The 18423-nt window shown below is 42.5% G+C and overlaps 1 protein-coding gene across 1 annotated transcript in view; it reads left to right on the top strand.

Moving 5' to 3' along the window:
* The first annotated feature begins 4493 nt into the window (after positions 1 to 4493).
* Positions 4494 to 18423, top strand: part of LOC140486206 (glycerol kinase) — a 110467-nt gene continuing 96537 nt past the window's right edge. Inside the window, exon 1 of the mRNA XM_072585024.1 lies at positions 4494 to 4714. Within this exon, the coding sequence (XP_072441125.1) occupies positions 4655 to 4714 (60 nt within the window). The 5' untranslated portion in view covers positions 4494 to 4654. The remainder of the gene's footprint in view (positions 4715 to 18423) is intronic.

Genomic DNA, 18423 nt, shown 5'->3' with positions numbered 1-18423 from the left:
ACTGGGTCGCTTGTCTCACAGAGTAATATTTTGCTCTTCCTAGCAATTCTTGTTCCCAGATGCTAGAAAGAACTGTGTGCTTTAGAAGAGCCCATTGAGCCTAGTGTGTAGGAAGAATAGATGTTGCACATGGCACCCTTTCACATGGAGGCCATAACGTCAATACAAGCAACCGAGCAAGAGTGCAAAAGGTCAGATGGAAGAGGCTGCATGCCAGGAAGGGAGGAGGAGAGTATTCCACCCTGTGGAAAGCATATACAGATGGAGGATATAATTCCTCAATGTGACAGGGAACTGGTGTCAAAGGAGACTTAGGTTATGCAATGAAATGTGTTGTGGAAGAATCACTCAATATTCTGTAAAAAAAATTACCAGGAGACGCAGAAAATCCTTCATGAAGTTAAACTTTAATCTTGCAAAATCAAAGCTGTGACAGTCATAAAATGTCTTCCCTGTTGCCTATGCGACCTTTGTTTCTCTGCAGTTTATACATTCTTAGGTTCCTGCACTTATCTGATAGCATTAGCATACCCAATCATCCTGGCTTGCTTTGTCTTCCTAACCTTCTGCCTCATTGGTTCACTACATTACACTTAACCTATCACATTACAACACCATTGTCTTCAGTATTAGCTCACCTATTAGTGATTTAACTCGCCTATCACACTGCATTACCATTATCTGTTACTGGAGCTCTATAATATGATACTGTGCATGCATTACAACGCTTAAGTTAGCTACATAACTGCCAAATTAACTTCCATACATTGTGACAGATGTATGTTGCATTGTCCAGCAGTAACTCAAACGACAAACTATTGATCTCAATGCTTCCCTGTGAAGGTGTCCGTCACACTCGACTTCTATGACTCAAGCTTTCCAGGGCTTTCTGGAGTCAGTTTTGGTATATTACATTCAGCAGCTCAAAGCTGTTTTAAATTTGTGAATAAAATCTTGCCTGCTTGTATGGAAGAACACATTAATTCCTCTAGAGATTTGATGACTTGGACACACAGAGCAACAGCCTTTGTCCAATTAACAGGGTTCCCTCAGTTGTATTATTGATGTAGATGTGCTGATATTCGACTGGGTAGCAAGGTCAGAAATCACAAGACACCAGGTTACAGTCCAACAGGTTTAAAATCATAAGTCTTCAGAGTGCTGTTTCTTTCGTCAGGTGAAGTGGAGAGAAGCACACAGGCACAGAGATCGAAAGATAATATAAACGGTAACAGTGTGAATGGAGCATCGACAGGTCTTTGCTGGTGATCAAAAGTGTCAGATTGTGTGAGTAAAGTGTCAACAGCTGAATAGCGAGTGAAGGGATGACCTATGATCCAATTAATTGAGAGAGAGATAATTACAAAAAATTAAAAATCAAATGGTGCTGGAGCCATGCCAAATGGCTTGGTTTGAGAGTAGGATGCCAAGGGTTTAACCAAAGTAACAAGTAATCCAAAACTGTACAAATTAATTAAGATAGAGAGATCATAATAAGTTACCAAGGTGATGGAGTCAAAACAGAACAGTAAGGAAGATTTTACAAATACAGAACAGTACAGTGGGGTTACATGTACTGTGACATGAACCCAAGATCATGATTGAGGCCATCTTCATGGGTATAGAACTTGGCTATCAATTTCTCCTCAGCGATTCTGCATTGTTGTGTATCAAAGCCTACCTTAAAGGACGCTTACCCAAAGATCGGAGGTTAATATCCTTGAAGCATTCTCCAAATGGGAGGGAACATTCCTGTCTGACAATTGTTGCGTGGTGTCCATTCATCCGTTGTAATAGTGTCTGCATAGTCTCACCAATATACCATGCCTGCTGCATATGAGGTCGATAACATTGGCCGAGTCATATAAGTGCCTGCCATGTACATGGTGGGTGGTGTTCCCACATGTGTTGGTAGTGTCCATGTCAAATGGTTTTCATGTGTTAAGGCTGGAGAGCCAATGCCAACATGGTGCAGATATCATTGTCTTGTGCAAGATAGATTTTTATAGAGCCCTATATATAAGAATTACCATCAGCTAACAAGGCTGCATATTGTAATCACAATTATACCACTGACTGGCCCCTCACAAGGAAGGATTGAACATCAATTAATTTGATGCAATCACACTCATTTGCTGCAACCCTTATTAACATAAATCAGAACCTCATTGTACGTACACACAGAATTTTGTCTTAAGAGTTGAAATCTTGCTCACATGCTGAAATATATGTTGTAGCATACATTCAGATATGTCATCTTATATACAATATTCCCACAATTGTGCCACATCAGGTCCCCTTGAAAAATGTTTTACAGGATCAATTCAAGCCAACTGTCCTGTAGCTGGCACATTCAACATTCCTGACTTTCATGTACCTCCACCTCCTTCACAAAGTTAAAAATTACACAACACCAGGTTATAGGCCAACAGGTTTATTTGGAAGTACAAGCTTTCAGAGTGCTGCTCCTTCATCAGGGTAGCTATTGTACATCTTGTGAAACATGAATGCAAATGCAAATAATATAGCAGGTACCTCATACGAGCAAAATGGTGATATACATGGTGATATACATGGTGATATTTATGCTTAGATCAATGTATAAAAAGTGCTGTGTGGACGAGTGCCTTGGATGCAGCACTCAAGCTTGTTGCTCTTTGTGCTCTGATCATTGAGCCCCCCAAAAGTCAACTTAGATGGGCATTGAAAGGTACAATGAAAATCTTGAAGGCTGCATCTTTGACCTCTGCATTCTTCTGTAATACAGCACAGAGGTGAGAGGCAGTTCTATGCTTCACAAATCAGGCCATATCCCTGCTCTGGGGACCAAGACTCTGAGATGGCCACCCTAACAAGCACATAGATTTTTTTTAACTATTTTGTGTATAAACATATACCAATTCATGTAAAAAAAATCAACAAATATATTCAAGATGTGCACAAATAAACTATAAATGTGGTAAATACAAAGACAATGTCCAATGTTCGTACACACTTATAGAATGTACCTCTCATGTTGCCTTGGAGGAGATGGAGGCAGGCTGCTCACCAAAATAAAGCATGTTGTTGACTTGTTTCTATGCATGGGCACCTTTTGGGGATCTACTTCAGATTGCAACCTCTGCATTTCTGAATGGGCAGCATTGGTCACAAACACATTTGGAGTAAACAATGGTTTGCAGAGAGACTGGGGAGTTGGACAAAGATGGGAGTGCTGAGAAGATTCCCGTACTTTCACATTTCTCTGTAATCTCCACAGCTCTGGATCTACCTTAATGATGCATTAATGGAACTGGCCATTGTTGCACAGCAAGAACCTATTCCATCAACAGCATTATATTAAGGGTACACAACACTTCAACTTGCAGGTTGAGTCAGTAATTAAGAAGGCAAATGCAATGATGTAATTTATTTTGAGGACTCAAATATAAAAGCAGAGATGTGCTTCTGAGGCTTTATAAGGCTCTGGTCAGACCACATTTGGAGTACTGTGCACGGTTTTGGACCCCATATCTCAGGAAGGAAGTACTGGCCCTGGAGCTTGTTCAGAGGAGGTACACCAGAATGGTCCCAGGAATGAAAAGCTTAGCATATGAGGAAAAGTTGAGGACTCTGGGTTTATCCTTGATGGAGTTTAGAAGGATGAGAAGGATTAGTGATCTAATCTAATGAGGGGGGATCTAATTGAAACAGACAGAATATTGAATAGCTTGGATAGAGTGGATGTTGGGAAGATGTTTTCATTGGTAGGAGACCAGGACCTGAGGGCGTGGGCTTAGAGTGAAGCGAAGACCTTTTAGAAAGGAAATTCTACCATTATCAACAAACTAGGGTATCAATCCTGGTTCAACAAGGAGCACGGAAGGCACACCAGCAATAACACTTAAAATGTTTAAAGTGATTTGTCAATTTGCGTGTGCAACATGCTCATTTTTAAGATACAGCACCCTGTTTTATGAAAACAAACGGAAATCATCCATAGATTATACCTTTTTTTAAAATTTGAGAAAGGTTATAGAGAGTGCCGATCTCCACTTTTCTACCTGTCAGGTATGAGAAATAAGATTGATGATTAATAGTTGCTGTCTCATCTCCATGCCAACAATGGACCGAACAATTAGCACCCTCATTTCGCGCTGTAATAATGGGTGCTCCTTTGGCAATTTCTTGCACCCCAGACCTAATGAGGGCATATTGACAAGTTTCAGCTTCATGTCACCATTTCGTCGATCGTATAGGAACTATGACCAGTCTGAGAAGTAAGTCACTAAATCCAGCAGAATAGTCCCACATACTTCCTCTGGTACCGAGGCAGCTGGTGGCTAGAGGTCGACTTCCTCTTCCTGTTCATTGGTTGTCTGGGCCCATACCTTTGTTAGCGGATTGGCCGTGGGCGTGGAGGGGGTGGAGCCGTGAGCGTGGAGGGGGTGGGGCCGTGAGCGTGGAGGGGGTGGGGCCGTGGGCGTGCTGTGGGTGAGGCTGAGGGAGTGGGCGAGGCAGGCGCAGCGCGGGGGGTCAGAGAGACGAGACAATGGGAGTGAGCACGTCACAAAGCGGTCACTCTGGAGACGGCAGGCGCGCTTGATTTGCTTGGGCACCGGGAGACAGTTGGTTTATCGGCGAGCGCGAGAGCAGGAGGAGGTGCTCATCGAGGATGGCAACAGGACCCCTGGTTGGTGCTATTGATCAGGGCACCAGCTCATCTCGGTTCCTAGTAAGTAGATTTCCATCAATGCCTGTCAACCCGGCTGAACCCCCACTCAGCCCTCACAGACAGTCGCCCGGAGTTCGCCCTGGCGCACATACTAACACAGATTTTCACATGAACACTGTGACGCTGCCACAGACATGCACACGCTGCCGCAGAGACACTGAGACATTCACACACCTCCACTGATATACACACACTGACACTGATATACACACACTGACACTGATATACACACACTGACACTGAGACATTCAAACACCTCCACTGACATTCACACACTGACACTGAGACATTCACACACCTCCACTGACATATTCACACACCTCCACTCACATTCACACACTGACACTGTCATTCACACACTGGCACTGACATTCACACACCTCCACTGACATTCACACACTGACTCTGAGACGTTCACACACTGACACTGACAATCACACACTGATACTGAGACATTTACACACTGACACTGATATACACACACTGACATTGATATACACACACTGACACTGACGTTCACACACTGACACTGTTATACACACACTGACACTGACATTCACACACTGACAGTGAGACATTCACACACCTCCACTGTCATACACACACTGACACTGAGATATTCACACACTGACACTGAGACATTCACACACTGACACTGAGGCAATCACACACCTCCACTGACATTCACACACTGACACTGAGGCATTCACACACCTCCACTGACATTCACACACTGACACTGAGACATTCACACACTGACACTGACTTTCACACACTGACACTGAGACATTCACACACCTCCGCTGACATTCACACACTGACACTGAGACATTCACACACTGACACTGACATTCACACACTGACACTGAGACATTCACACACCTCCGCTGACATTCACACATTGACATACACACATTGACACTGAGACATTCACACAACTCCGCTGACATTCACACACAATCACTGAGCCGTTCACACACAATCACTGAGACACTCACACACTGACACCGATATACACACACCTCCACTGACATTCACACACCTCCTTCTGGATTAGTGGTGCTGGAAGAGCACAGCAGTTCAGGCAGCATCCAAGTAGCTTTGAAATCGACATTTTGGACTTCACACACCTCCACTGACATTCACACACTGACATTCACACACTGACACTGACATTCACACACTGACACTGAGACATTCACGCAACTCCGCTGACATTCACACACAATCACTGAGCCGTTCACACACTGACACTGAGACATTCAGACACTGGCATTTACACACTGACACTGATTCACACATCTCTGAGACATTCACACACTGACACTGAGACGTTCACACACTGATACTGAGACGTTCACACACTGACACTGATATACACACACTGACACTGACATTCACACACTGACACTGAGACATTCACACACGAACACTGACATTCACACACTGACACTGAGACATTCACACACTGACACTGAGAAGTTCACACACTGACACTGATATACACACACTGACATTGAAACATTCACACACTGACACTCACACACTGACACTGAGACATTCACACACTGACACTGACATTCACACACTGACACTGATATATACACACTGACACTGAGACATTAACACACTGACACTGATATATACACACTGACATTGAAAGATTCACACCCTTACATTGATGTTCACGCACTGACACTGAGACATTCACACACCTCCACTGTCATACACACACTGACACTGAGACAATCACACACTGACACTGAGACATTAACACACTGACATTAACACACAGGGGGAGAGTTACCTGGATGCTTTGTTTCAGGAGGCAGTCACACCTGGGAGATTAATTAATTCACACTCAGCTAGTGTTCAGGCACAAAAGAGTGTGACTGTAAGTGAGGCAGGTAGGGGGAACCAGAGTTCAGGAGTGGAGGACCCTCAGCCCTTAACCTTGTCCAACAGGTACGAGATTCTTGCTCCCTGTTCGGATGAGGAAAAGGGCTCTGGACAGGATGAGCCAACTGACCAAGGCACCATGGTGCAGAAGGCCATTCAAGAGGGGAGAGCTAATAGACAAGTAGTGGTTATAGGGGATTCTATAATTAGGGGGACAGATAGTATCCTTTGCAAGCCGGATCGGGAGTCTCGCATGGTGTGTTGCCTGCCCAGTGCCAGGGTGCGAGACATCTCAGACCGGCTTGAAAGAATATTGGAGCAGGAGGGGGAGGATCCAGTTGTTGTGGTCCACCTTGGTACCAACAACATAGGCAAGACTAGGGTGGAGGACCTGTTTGGGCATTACGAAACACTAGGCAGGAAATTGAAGCACAGGTCCTCAAGGGTCAGAATTTCCGGATTACTGCCCAAGCCACGTGCCAATTGGCATAGGGACAAGAAAATTAGGCAAGTAAACATGTGGCTAAGGGATTGGTGTGGGAAAGAGGGATTCCACTTCATGGGGCATTGGCATCAGTTTTGGAACAGGGGGGATCTGTACCGTTGGGACGGTCTCCACCTGAACCGATCAGGTACCAATGTTCTAGCGAAGAGGATAAATAGGGTGGTCAGTAGGACTTTAAACTTCTGAGTTGGGGGGAAGGGAAAGTGAAAGCGACAGGGAGTATGGAGGTAAATGGAAAGATAAGCAGCAGGATAGCATGTTTCCAGGCGGATTTAAAATTGAGGCAGACTGAGAATGCAGAAAAAAGCAAGGATAACTTAGGACATATGACTTCCAACATCTCTAATGATAAGGAAGTTAGCATTAAGGCACTTTACCTGAATGCTCGTAGCATTCATAACAAAGCCGATGAACTAATGGCACAGATAATAGTGAATGATTATGATGTAGTAGGCATCACAGAGACTTGGTTACAGGGGGGTCAGGACTGGCAGTTAAACCTCCATGGTTTTTCAACTTATCGAAAAGACAGAGAGGTGGGCAGAGGGGGTGGGGTTGCCTTGTTAGTTAAGAACAAAATTAAATCTATGGTATTGAATGACATAGCGTCGGATGATGTGGAATCTGTGTGGGTGGAATTGAGGAACCACAAAGGCAAAAAAACCATAATTGGAGTTGTGTACAGACCTCCTAACAGTGGTCAGGACCAGGGACGCAACATGTACCGGGAAATAGAGAAGGCATGTCAGAAAGGCAAGGTTACATTGATCATGGGTGACTTCAATATGCAGGTGGACTGGGTAAATAATGTTGCTAGTGGATCTAAAGAAAGGGAATTCATGGAATGCTTACAGGATGGCTTTTTGGAACAGCTTGTCATGGAGCCCACAAGAGAGCAGGCTATTCTGGACCTAGTGCTTTGCAATGAACCAGACTCTATAAAAGATCTTAAAGTAAGGGAACCCTTAGGAAGTAGCGACCATAATATGGTAGAGTTCAGTCTGGAGTTTGAAAGGGAGAAGGCAAAATCTGATGTAATGGTGTTACAGTTGAATAAAGGTAATTATGAAGGCATGAGAGAGGAACTGACTAAAATAGACTGGAAGCAGAGGCTAACCGGGAAGACACTAGAGCAAAAATGGCAGGAGTTTGTAGGTATAATTGAGGACACTGTACAGAGGTTCATTCCCAAGAAAAGAAAGATTAACCGGGGAGGGATTAGACAACCTTGCATGACAAAGGAAGTCAGGAAATGTATTAAAGAAAAAGAGAGATCCTATAAAGTGGCTAAGAACAGTGGGAAATCAGAAGATTGGGAAGGATACAAAAGCAAACAGAGGATAACAAAGAGTGTAATAAGAAATGAGAGGATCAAATATGAAGGTAGGCTAGCCAGTAATATTAGAAATAATAGTAAAAGTTTCTTTCAGTACATAAGAAACAAACGACAGGCAAAAGTAGACATTGGGCCACTTCAAACTGATGCAGGGAGCCTAGTGATGGGAGATAAGGAAATAGCAGGAGAACTTAACAAGTACTTTGCGTCCGTTTTCACAGTGGAAGACATGAGTAATATCCCAAAAATTAAAGGGTGTCACGGGGCTGAGTTGAGTATGGTTGCCATTACGAAAGAGATAGTGCTAGAAAAGTTAAAAAGTCTTAAAATTGATAAATCTCCTGGCCCCGATGGGATACACCCTAGAGTTCTGAGAGAGGTTGCTGAGGAAATAGTAGAGGCATTGGTTGAGATCTTTCAAGAGTCACTGGAGTCAGGAAAGGTCCCGGATGATTGGAAGATGGCTGTAGTAACCCCCTTGTTCAAGAAAGGATCAAGGCAAAAGATGGAAAAATATAGGCCAATCAGCTTAACCTCGGTTGTTGGTAAAATTCTAGAATCCGTCATTAAGGATGAGGTTTCTAAATTCTTGGAAGAACAGTCTGATTAGAACAAGTCAACATGGATTTAGTAAAGGCAGGTCATGCCTGAGAAACCTGTTGGAATTGTTTGAAGAGGTAACAAGTAGGTTAGACCAGGGAAACCCAGTGGATGTGGTCTATCTAGACTTTCAAAAGGCCTTTGATAAGGTGCCACACGGGAGGCTGCTGAGCAAGGTGAGGGCCCATGGTGTTCGAGGTGAGCTGCTGGGATGGATTGAGGATTGGCTGTCTAACAGAAGGCAGAGATTTGGGATAAAAGGTTCTTTTTCAGAATGGCAGCCGGTGACGAGCGGTGTCCCGCAGGGTTCGGTGCTGGGGCCACAGCTGTTCGCATTATATATTAATGATTTGGATGAGGGAACCGGGGGCATTCTAGCGAAGTTTGCCGATGATACGAAGTTAGGTGGACAGGCAGGTGGTACTGAGGAAGTGGGGAGGCTACAGAAGGATCTAGACAGGTTGGGAGAGTGGTCCAGGAAATGGCTGATGGAATTTAACGTGAGCAAGTGCGAGGTCTTGCACTTTGGCAAAAAGAATAAAAGCATGGACTACTTTCTAAATGGTGAGAAAATTAATAAAGCCAAAGCACAAAGGGATCTGGGAGTGCTAGTCGAGGATTCTCTAAAGGTAAACATGCAGGTTGAGTCTGTGATTAAGAAAGCGAATGCAATGTTGTCTCTTATCTCAAGAGGGTTGGAATATAAAAGCAGAGATGTACTACTAAGACTTTATAAAGCTCTGGTTAGGCCCCATTTGGAGTACTGTGTCCAGTTTTGGTTCCCACACCTCAGGAAGGACATACTGGCACTGGAACGTGTCCAGCGGAGATTCACACGGATGATCCCTGGAGTGACAGGTCTAGCATATGAGGAACAGCTGAGGATACTGGGATTGTATTCGTTGGAGTTTAGAAGATTAAGGGGAGATCTAATAGAGACGTACAAAATAATACATGGCTTTGAAAAGGTGGATGCTAGGAAATTGTTTCTGTTAGGCGAGGAGACTAGGACCCATGGACACAGCCTTAGAATTAGAGGGGGTCATTTCAGAACAGAAATGCAGAGACATTTCTTCAGCCAGAGAGTGGTGGGCCCGTGGAATTCATTGCCACGGAGTGCAGTGGAAGCCGGGACGCTAAATGTCTTCAAGGCCGAGATTGATAGGTTCTTGTTGTCTAGAGGAATTAAGGGCTATGGGGAGAATGCTGGTAAGTGGAGCTGAAGTGTGCATCAGCCATGATTGAATGGCGGAGTGGACTCGATGGGCCGAATGGCCTTACTTCCACTCCTATGTCTTATGGTCTTATGGACACTGATATATACACACTGACATTGAAAGATTCACACCCTTACATTGATGTTCACGCACTGACACTGAGACATTCACAGACCTCCACTGTCATTCACACACCTCCACTGGGACATTCACACACTGACACTGACATTCACACATTGACACTGTCATTCACACACGGACACGAGACGTTCACACACTGACACTGAGACGTTTACACACTGACACCGAGACATTCACACACCTCCACTGTCATACACACACTGACACTGAGACATTAACACACTGACACTGATATATACACACTGACATTGAAAGATTCACATCCTTACATTGATGTTCACGCACTGACACTGAGACATTCACACACCTCCACTGTCATTCACACACCTCCACTGGGACATTCACACCCCCCCACTGTCATTCACACACTGACACTGACATTTACACATTGACACTGTCATTCACACACTGACACGAGACGTTCACACACTGACACTGACATTCACACACTGACACTGAGATATTCACACATTGACACTGTCATTCACACACTGACACTGAGACATTCCCACACTGACACTGATTCACACATCTCCGCTGACATTCACACACTGACACCTCCACTGACATTCATACAACTCCACTGACATTCACACACTGACACTGAGACATTCACACACTGACACTGAGACGTTCACACACTGACACTGATATACACACACTGACACTAATTTACACACTTCCGTTGACATTCACACACTGACACTGAGATGTTTAGACATCTCCACTGACATTCACACACTGCCACTGAGACATTCACACACCTCCACTGTCATTCACACACTGACACTGACATTCACACATTGACACTGTCATTCACACACTGACACTGAGACGTTCACAAATTGACACTGAGACATTCACACACCGACACTGAGACGTTCACACACTGACACTGAGACGTTCACACACTGACATTGAGACATTCACACACTGACACTGAGACATTCACACACTGACACTGATATTCACACACTGACACTGAGACGTTCACACACTGACACTGATATACACACACTGACACTAATTTACACACTTCCGTTGATATTCACACACTGACTCTGAGATGTTTAGACATCTCCACTGACATTCACACACTGCCACTGAGACATTCACACACCTCCACTGTCATTCACACACTGACACTGACATTCACACACTGACACTGTCATTCACACACTGACACGAGACGTTCACACACTGACACTGACATTCACACACTGACACTGAGATATTCACACATTGACACTGTCATTCACACACTGACACGAGACGTTCACACACTGACACTGACATTCACACACTGACACTGAGATATTCACACATTGACACTGTCATTCACACACTGACACTGAGACATTCCCACACTGACACTGATTCACACATCTCCGCTGACATTCACACACTGACACCTCCACTGACATTCATACAACTCCACTGACATTCACACACTGACACTGAGACATTCACACACTGACACTGAGACGTTCACACACTGACACTGATATACACACACTGACACTAATTTACACACTTCCGTTGACATTCACACACTGACACTGAGATGTTTAGACATCTCCACTGACATTCACACACTGCCACTGAGACATTCACACACCTCCACTGTCATTCACACACTGACACTGACATTCACACATTGACACTGTCATTCACACACTGACACTGAGACGTTCACAAACTGACACTGAGACATTCACACACCGACACTGACATTCACACACCGGCACTGACATTCACACACTGACACTGAGACGTTCACACACTGACACTGAGACGTTCACACACTGACACTGAGACATTCACACACTGACACTGAGACATTCACACACTGACACTGAGACATTCACACATTGCCACTATCATTCACACACTGACACTGATTCACACATCTCCGCTGACATTCACACACTGACAACTCCACTGACATTCATACAACTCCACTAACATTCACAAACTGACACTGAGACATTCACACACCGACACTGACATTCACACACCGGCACTGACATTCACACACCGACACTGAGACATTCACACACCGACACTGACATTCACACACCGGCACTGACATTCACACACCGACACTGAGACGTTCACACACTGACACTGAGACATTCACACTCGAACACTGAGACATTCACACACTGACACTGATATTCACACACTGACACTGAGACATTCACACACTGACACTGAGACATTCACACTCGAACACTGATATTCACACACTGACACTGAGACATTCACACACTGACACTGATATACACACACTGACACTGACATTCACACACTGACACTAATTTACACACTTCCATTGACATTCACACACTGACACTGAGATGTTCAGACATCTCCACTGACATTCACACACTGATATTGAGACATTCACAACCTCCATTGACATACACACACTGACACACAGATATTGACGGAAAAGGACAGTGGTCCAGCAGCATCCGTGGAGCTGTAAAATTGACATTTCGGGAACGAACCCTTCATCAGGAATTCCTGATGTAGGGCTCCTGCCCGAAATGTCGATTTTCCTGCTCCTCGGATGCTGCCAGACCTGCTATGCTCTTCCAGCACCACTCTAATCTCCAGCATCTGCAGTCCTCACTTTCACCACACAGATATTGACATTGAGGCACTCTCACACTGACACAGAGACTGAGACACTGATATTGACACTGTGGCATTCACACACTGTCACAGAGACACTGCCACACTAATATTGACACTGAGACTTAAATATCAGTATGTCAGTATCTGTAGGCACACTGACACAGACATTCGCAAACTGAGTTTAATAGATAGACACTGATACAGGTATTGACGCCCTGACGTAGAGACAGTGATATTGAAGCTGACACAGGCATTCACACACAGACTGACATACAGACACTGTCACACTGATATTGACTGAGACGCACACTAATATTGACACTGGCATATTCACCCAGTGACAGAGACACTGACATACTGATATTGACACACACTGAGGCATTCACACACACTGACATATGCTGACACTAACAGAGGCACAAGCTGCCTTTGAGACATGTATACACTGACAGACACTCTCTCATATACTGACACAGAGACATACTAATACAGAGGTATACACATACTGATACTGATGCTGTGACACTGACACTGCAACATTGACTCATGCTGATGCAGAAACAAAAACACTAACACAAAGACATACACACACTGACAAACACTCTCAGACTGACACTGAGACATAAACACAGATTGACACAGGCAACACACATTGATACTCAGACACGCAGACACATGTTGATACAGGCGCTTCTCTTTCATAGCATTGCCCAACTTCCAGTTTGCTCTGTCAGCTGCTCTGAGGTGGGCTGTGAATCCATCACTCTTATGCTTGAATATGTTTGAGCATCTCCTTGATGGTATAAAGAATGTTTTGAGGATCCATTATAAACTCTCCATATGTCATTTTGTTTTTAAAAGTTGTCAATCCTATTGCAGGGAAGCAACTCTGCCGGATTAATCTGTTTTTTTGCAGCTGAAAGTCTGGAAAGCTATTATATGTTTCTTTGGTAGATTTAAACCATTTCTGTCCCTGCATAACTCCCAGTACATGTTGGGACAGCTTCTTTACTTTCTTATTGCTGATAGATCATTGACAACTTCCTTCTTTGTAAGGGATCTATGCCATGAATTTGTTGATTTTGGGATCTTCTGTAAAAACTGACGTTGAAGGTCTCATAAAGTCATTCACCATATTAACTCTTATAGTTGGATTTTAAAAATAACAGCAGCAGAAATGATGAGCCACTGAGTTTAGAAATGCATTGGCTGTAATTAAAAACATGAGGAATGCATGTTATCTGATATTTTGAAAATTATTCCCAGTGTTTTCTGTCTGCTGTGGGACACCTATTGTTATCTTGTGCATGACTGTTTTTCATTGCTTTGGGGCTTTCAAGTTGAAACAATTTTATAATTTAACTAAACCCTTATATTGTAAATATTATACACGTTGTGTAAAAAGTATAAAATTTGTCACATTGGGAAGGGTGATGTATATTTCTCAATGTAATGTTTTACAAAACATATTGCTTAAAAGAATTTCATCAATTCCTTCCAAAATGCACAATATAAAAGAAAGTGTCAGTGTTCAGATTGTAATTTAAATACCATTAGTTCAGATTCCACAATGGCAGCTGAAAATTTGAATTTGGTTTCACAACTTGCCATAAAAGGCTGCAATCAGCAAAACAGACCATTTGAGGTTTTGTGGCACTGTGGTGGTATCCCTATCTCAAAACCAGAAGGCCTGGGTTCAGGTCACATCTGCTCCAGAGGTGACTTTAATGCAACTGAATGGATTGATTATCTAAAAAAAAATCTAAAAACCAACTAGCCTCCTGAATTGTAAAAGCAATTATACTAGCTCACTAAATTCTTTGAGAGATTCTTTTCTGTCTAATTGAACTCTCCTTGCTCATTCTGGCAGAAATGAGATGACAACACAGCAATATATAACTATCTCTTTACTAGTCTCAGAGGTTGTCTAGCAAGCCTTGAGTAGAGGAAATAGGGATGGGAAATAAAGCCAGCTTCATATCTTCCATGTCCTAATATCTATTGTTTCCAAGCTCTTCAATGTTCAGTCTCACATTTAAATCCATTCATGATCTTTCCTTATACAGTTTCTACCACATTCTCCAGCTCCTGTACCTTCCTAACTCTGACCAAAATGAAACTTTTGCTTCTTCTGACTGACTATAGGCCTATCTCCCTTTGCCCAATCATTCAGCTATCCAGACATGGAAATCTGAAGTGCTTTAGCATGTTTGCTAAATATTGATAACGTGATATTAAATCTGATGGTTTGGTATGGAAACACAAGTGAGCAATGGGCCGAGAGAAACTAACTCTCCAAACAGCAATTTTGCTGCAGATGAATCAGTGGGGCTGGGAAGACAAGCAAATAAAAAAATGTGAAAGAACACGGAGCAGACAGTGCCAGACACCAGTAAGGCATTGGGGTCAATGTGGAATCAGGTCGGGGAGGTGAGGTGAAAGAATAAGCCAATTTATTTGGCTACAGAAATATATGCAAAAATGAAATTCTGTACAGGATTTCTTTGCCCGAAACATCGATTTTCCTGCTCCTCGGATGCTGCCTGACCTGCTGTGCTTTTCAAGTACCACTGTAATCTTGCCTATATTGTTTTATGTTGACCCAAATTACTAGGTGGAGCATGTCCTTTATCAGGAATATGTGCAATTGGCATAATTGCCAGTGGGTTAAGAATGGAGCTGGGAATGATTAAAGCATAAAAGGTAGAATTGTACAAGGTATCATATGTTACAGTTTTAAACTTAAAACAACACAACTAAGTATGTTATTAAGCCAGTGCCTTGTATAGCAGATTTCATTATTTTGTTGATTATGGTTTAAAACACTATTAGCAAATTTAAGTTGGTTCACAGTACATTTACTGATGATAAGTATGAGCCAAGAGGAATCTTACTTCTGTCTCCTATTTTAGAATTGTGCAACACATTGTTACATGGCTTATATAGCTAAGGCTTAAATGTTTGAAAAGAAACTGATCACTTTAAAATCATGTATTTCCATTCTGAGCTATCTGTCTCAAGCTTTTATTGTCACTCCAAATATGGCTTCACATTGGTATTATCCTCAGGAGGGTTTAGTGCACATCCTGAAAAAATACATCTCCCATGAAGCAAAATAATTGGTGTGTCACCAATAATTTAAAATAGTCATGGAGAAAGACAATTTACAATCAAATATAGAAAGGCTTCACAGCACAAGGTGAATTGAAAAGGTATCTGACTCAAGTGGATAAAATTCAAACATTGCTAAACAAACAATACTTACATCTTCAAAAGATAGACACATTTTGATCTCAGAGGAAGCTCTGCACTGTTGAAGATGCTGCCTTTCAAATCAGGTGTTAAACTGAGGCTCTCGCTCCCCAATCAGTAGAACGTCTTTAACATAAAAGGTCCCATGATGTTATTTCAAGAAGAAAATAGGAGCTACCCGAATCCTTTGGGAAACATTTATTCCTTAGTTTACATCAGAAAACAGATCATCATTCATTATTACATTGCTCATTGTCAGACCACTTGACATATATATTGGCTAAAAAAGCCATTGTTCTTCCCGTTGTGAATTTGAAATATGGCCTACTTATAGTAGGCACCTTAAAGTACTGGAACAACACCACCAGAGATCCGGACGAAAAATCCTTCAGATCACTTGGGGAAATGCACTAACATCAGCATCTTGGAGGAGGCCAACATAGCCAGCATCAGGAAGGCCCACCCACCAAATTCTCTAACTACCATTACTACCCACCAATCCCATACTGCAATAGAATCTGTGGATCCCAGATTGGCCTCTTCAGCTATCTGAACACGTTTAAATGGACGCCCGAATGGAGGACAATCATACTTGACCCAAGTCACCAGTGATGATGAAGATGGTTAGCTGTTGTATTTCCTCTAACAAAATTGACTACACTTCAAACTTACCTTATTGACTGTAAAGTGCTTTGAAATGTTTGCGGGTGATGTAGAAAGGTTATGTACATGCAATGATTCTTTTCTATAAGGCAATAAACATTGTAAGACAATTGTAAATTTCACAATATGATAGAAAGCTCAGTTGAATGTAAAAATTATAGAGGAAGCCTGAAGAAGGAAACACAAGAAGCTAAGAGTAAATTGAAAGTAGATTAACACCCAGTTAACATAAAATGGAAGCCAATTAACTTTTGGAAAGATAAGTGGTAAAAGCATTGTCAAAGGAAGGATGGGGCTGATTAGCAACCAAAAGGAGATTTTCTTTTGGAAACTGAGGGCATCGCTGAGGTACAAATTTGTACTTTGTGTTGCTGATTTGGTAGCAACAGTGATCTGAGATAAAATAAAAATAGATAAAGAGGAGATACTTCAATATTTTGGTAAGATTTAAAGTAGAAAAGTCACACAGTTGGAATGCATTTTTGATTGCTGAAGGATGTAAGGCTGGAAATTGTGCAGACTTTGGCCTTAAACTTCCAATCTTCCCTCAATGTGTAAGTTGCCAGAGGGCTGCAAGATTATAAATATTACAATTCTGTTTTTAAAAAAAAATGGAAAGGATAAACTTGGAGCAAATGATCCTTTGAAAATTATTGTTGAGTGTTGTTTGTTCACTTCAACATATGGTATGGTTGAAGATTTTAGTGTGACTGAGTACATGCTATATCTTAAAGGACACAGCTTGTGAGCAGCCTCTGTGTATTTTCATGACTGATGTGCAGCCATGAAGTTGGGAGTTAAGAGGAAACATTGCAGACAACTATAGGATGTCAACTTAATGTCAGCAAAACACTTAGAACAAACTGTGCAGGACATAAAAGGCATTTGGAAAAGAAGGCATTTATGCAAGCGAGCACTTATTTGTTGAAAAAGATCAAGTTAATCAAACATGATTAAGTTCTTTGAAGAGATGGAGAAAGTGCTGAGGTTACTATGGTTTTGTGCATATGGGCTTTCAAAAAGCGAATGCTGAAACACCACATGGTATACTTGTTGTGGGTAATAAAACAAAGAACTGTGGATGCAGGAGATCTAAAATATACAAAAACAGAACTTGCTGTTGAAACTTAGCAGGTCTGGCAGCATGTGTCGAGAGAAAACAGTTAATGGTTTGAGGTTAGTGACAGGCAATAAGACTTCATTACTCTTATTCTCCAACTCCTTGAAATAAGGGCCAACATTCCATTAGCCTTGATTACCTGCTGTGTCTGTGTGCTGTCTTTCTGTATTTTGTGCACAAATATCCCCAACTCCCTTTGAGTTGCAGCTTTCTGCAGTTTCTCTCCATTTAAATAGTACTCTGTTCTTTTGTGATTTTTTTTTCCCAAAATGAACAACTGCATATGTTTTCATGTTCTATTCCATTTTCCAACACTTTACTCACTTACGTAAC

This window comes from Chiloscyllium punctatum, chromosome 15 (genome assembly GCF_047496795.1).
Source record: "Chiloscyllium punctatum isolate Juve2018m chromosome 15, sChiPun1.3, whole genome shotgun sequence".
Classification (NCBI taxonomy): Eukaryota; Metazoa; Chordata; class Chondrichthyes; order Orectolobiformes; family Hemiscylliidae; genus Chiloscyllium; species Chiloscyllium punctatum.
Note: the sequence above shows the minus strand (reverse complement) of the source record. Positions and strands in the feature narration are given on the sequence as shown.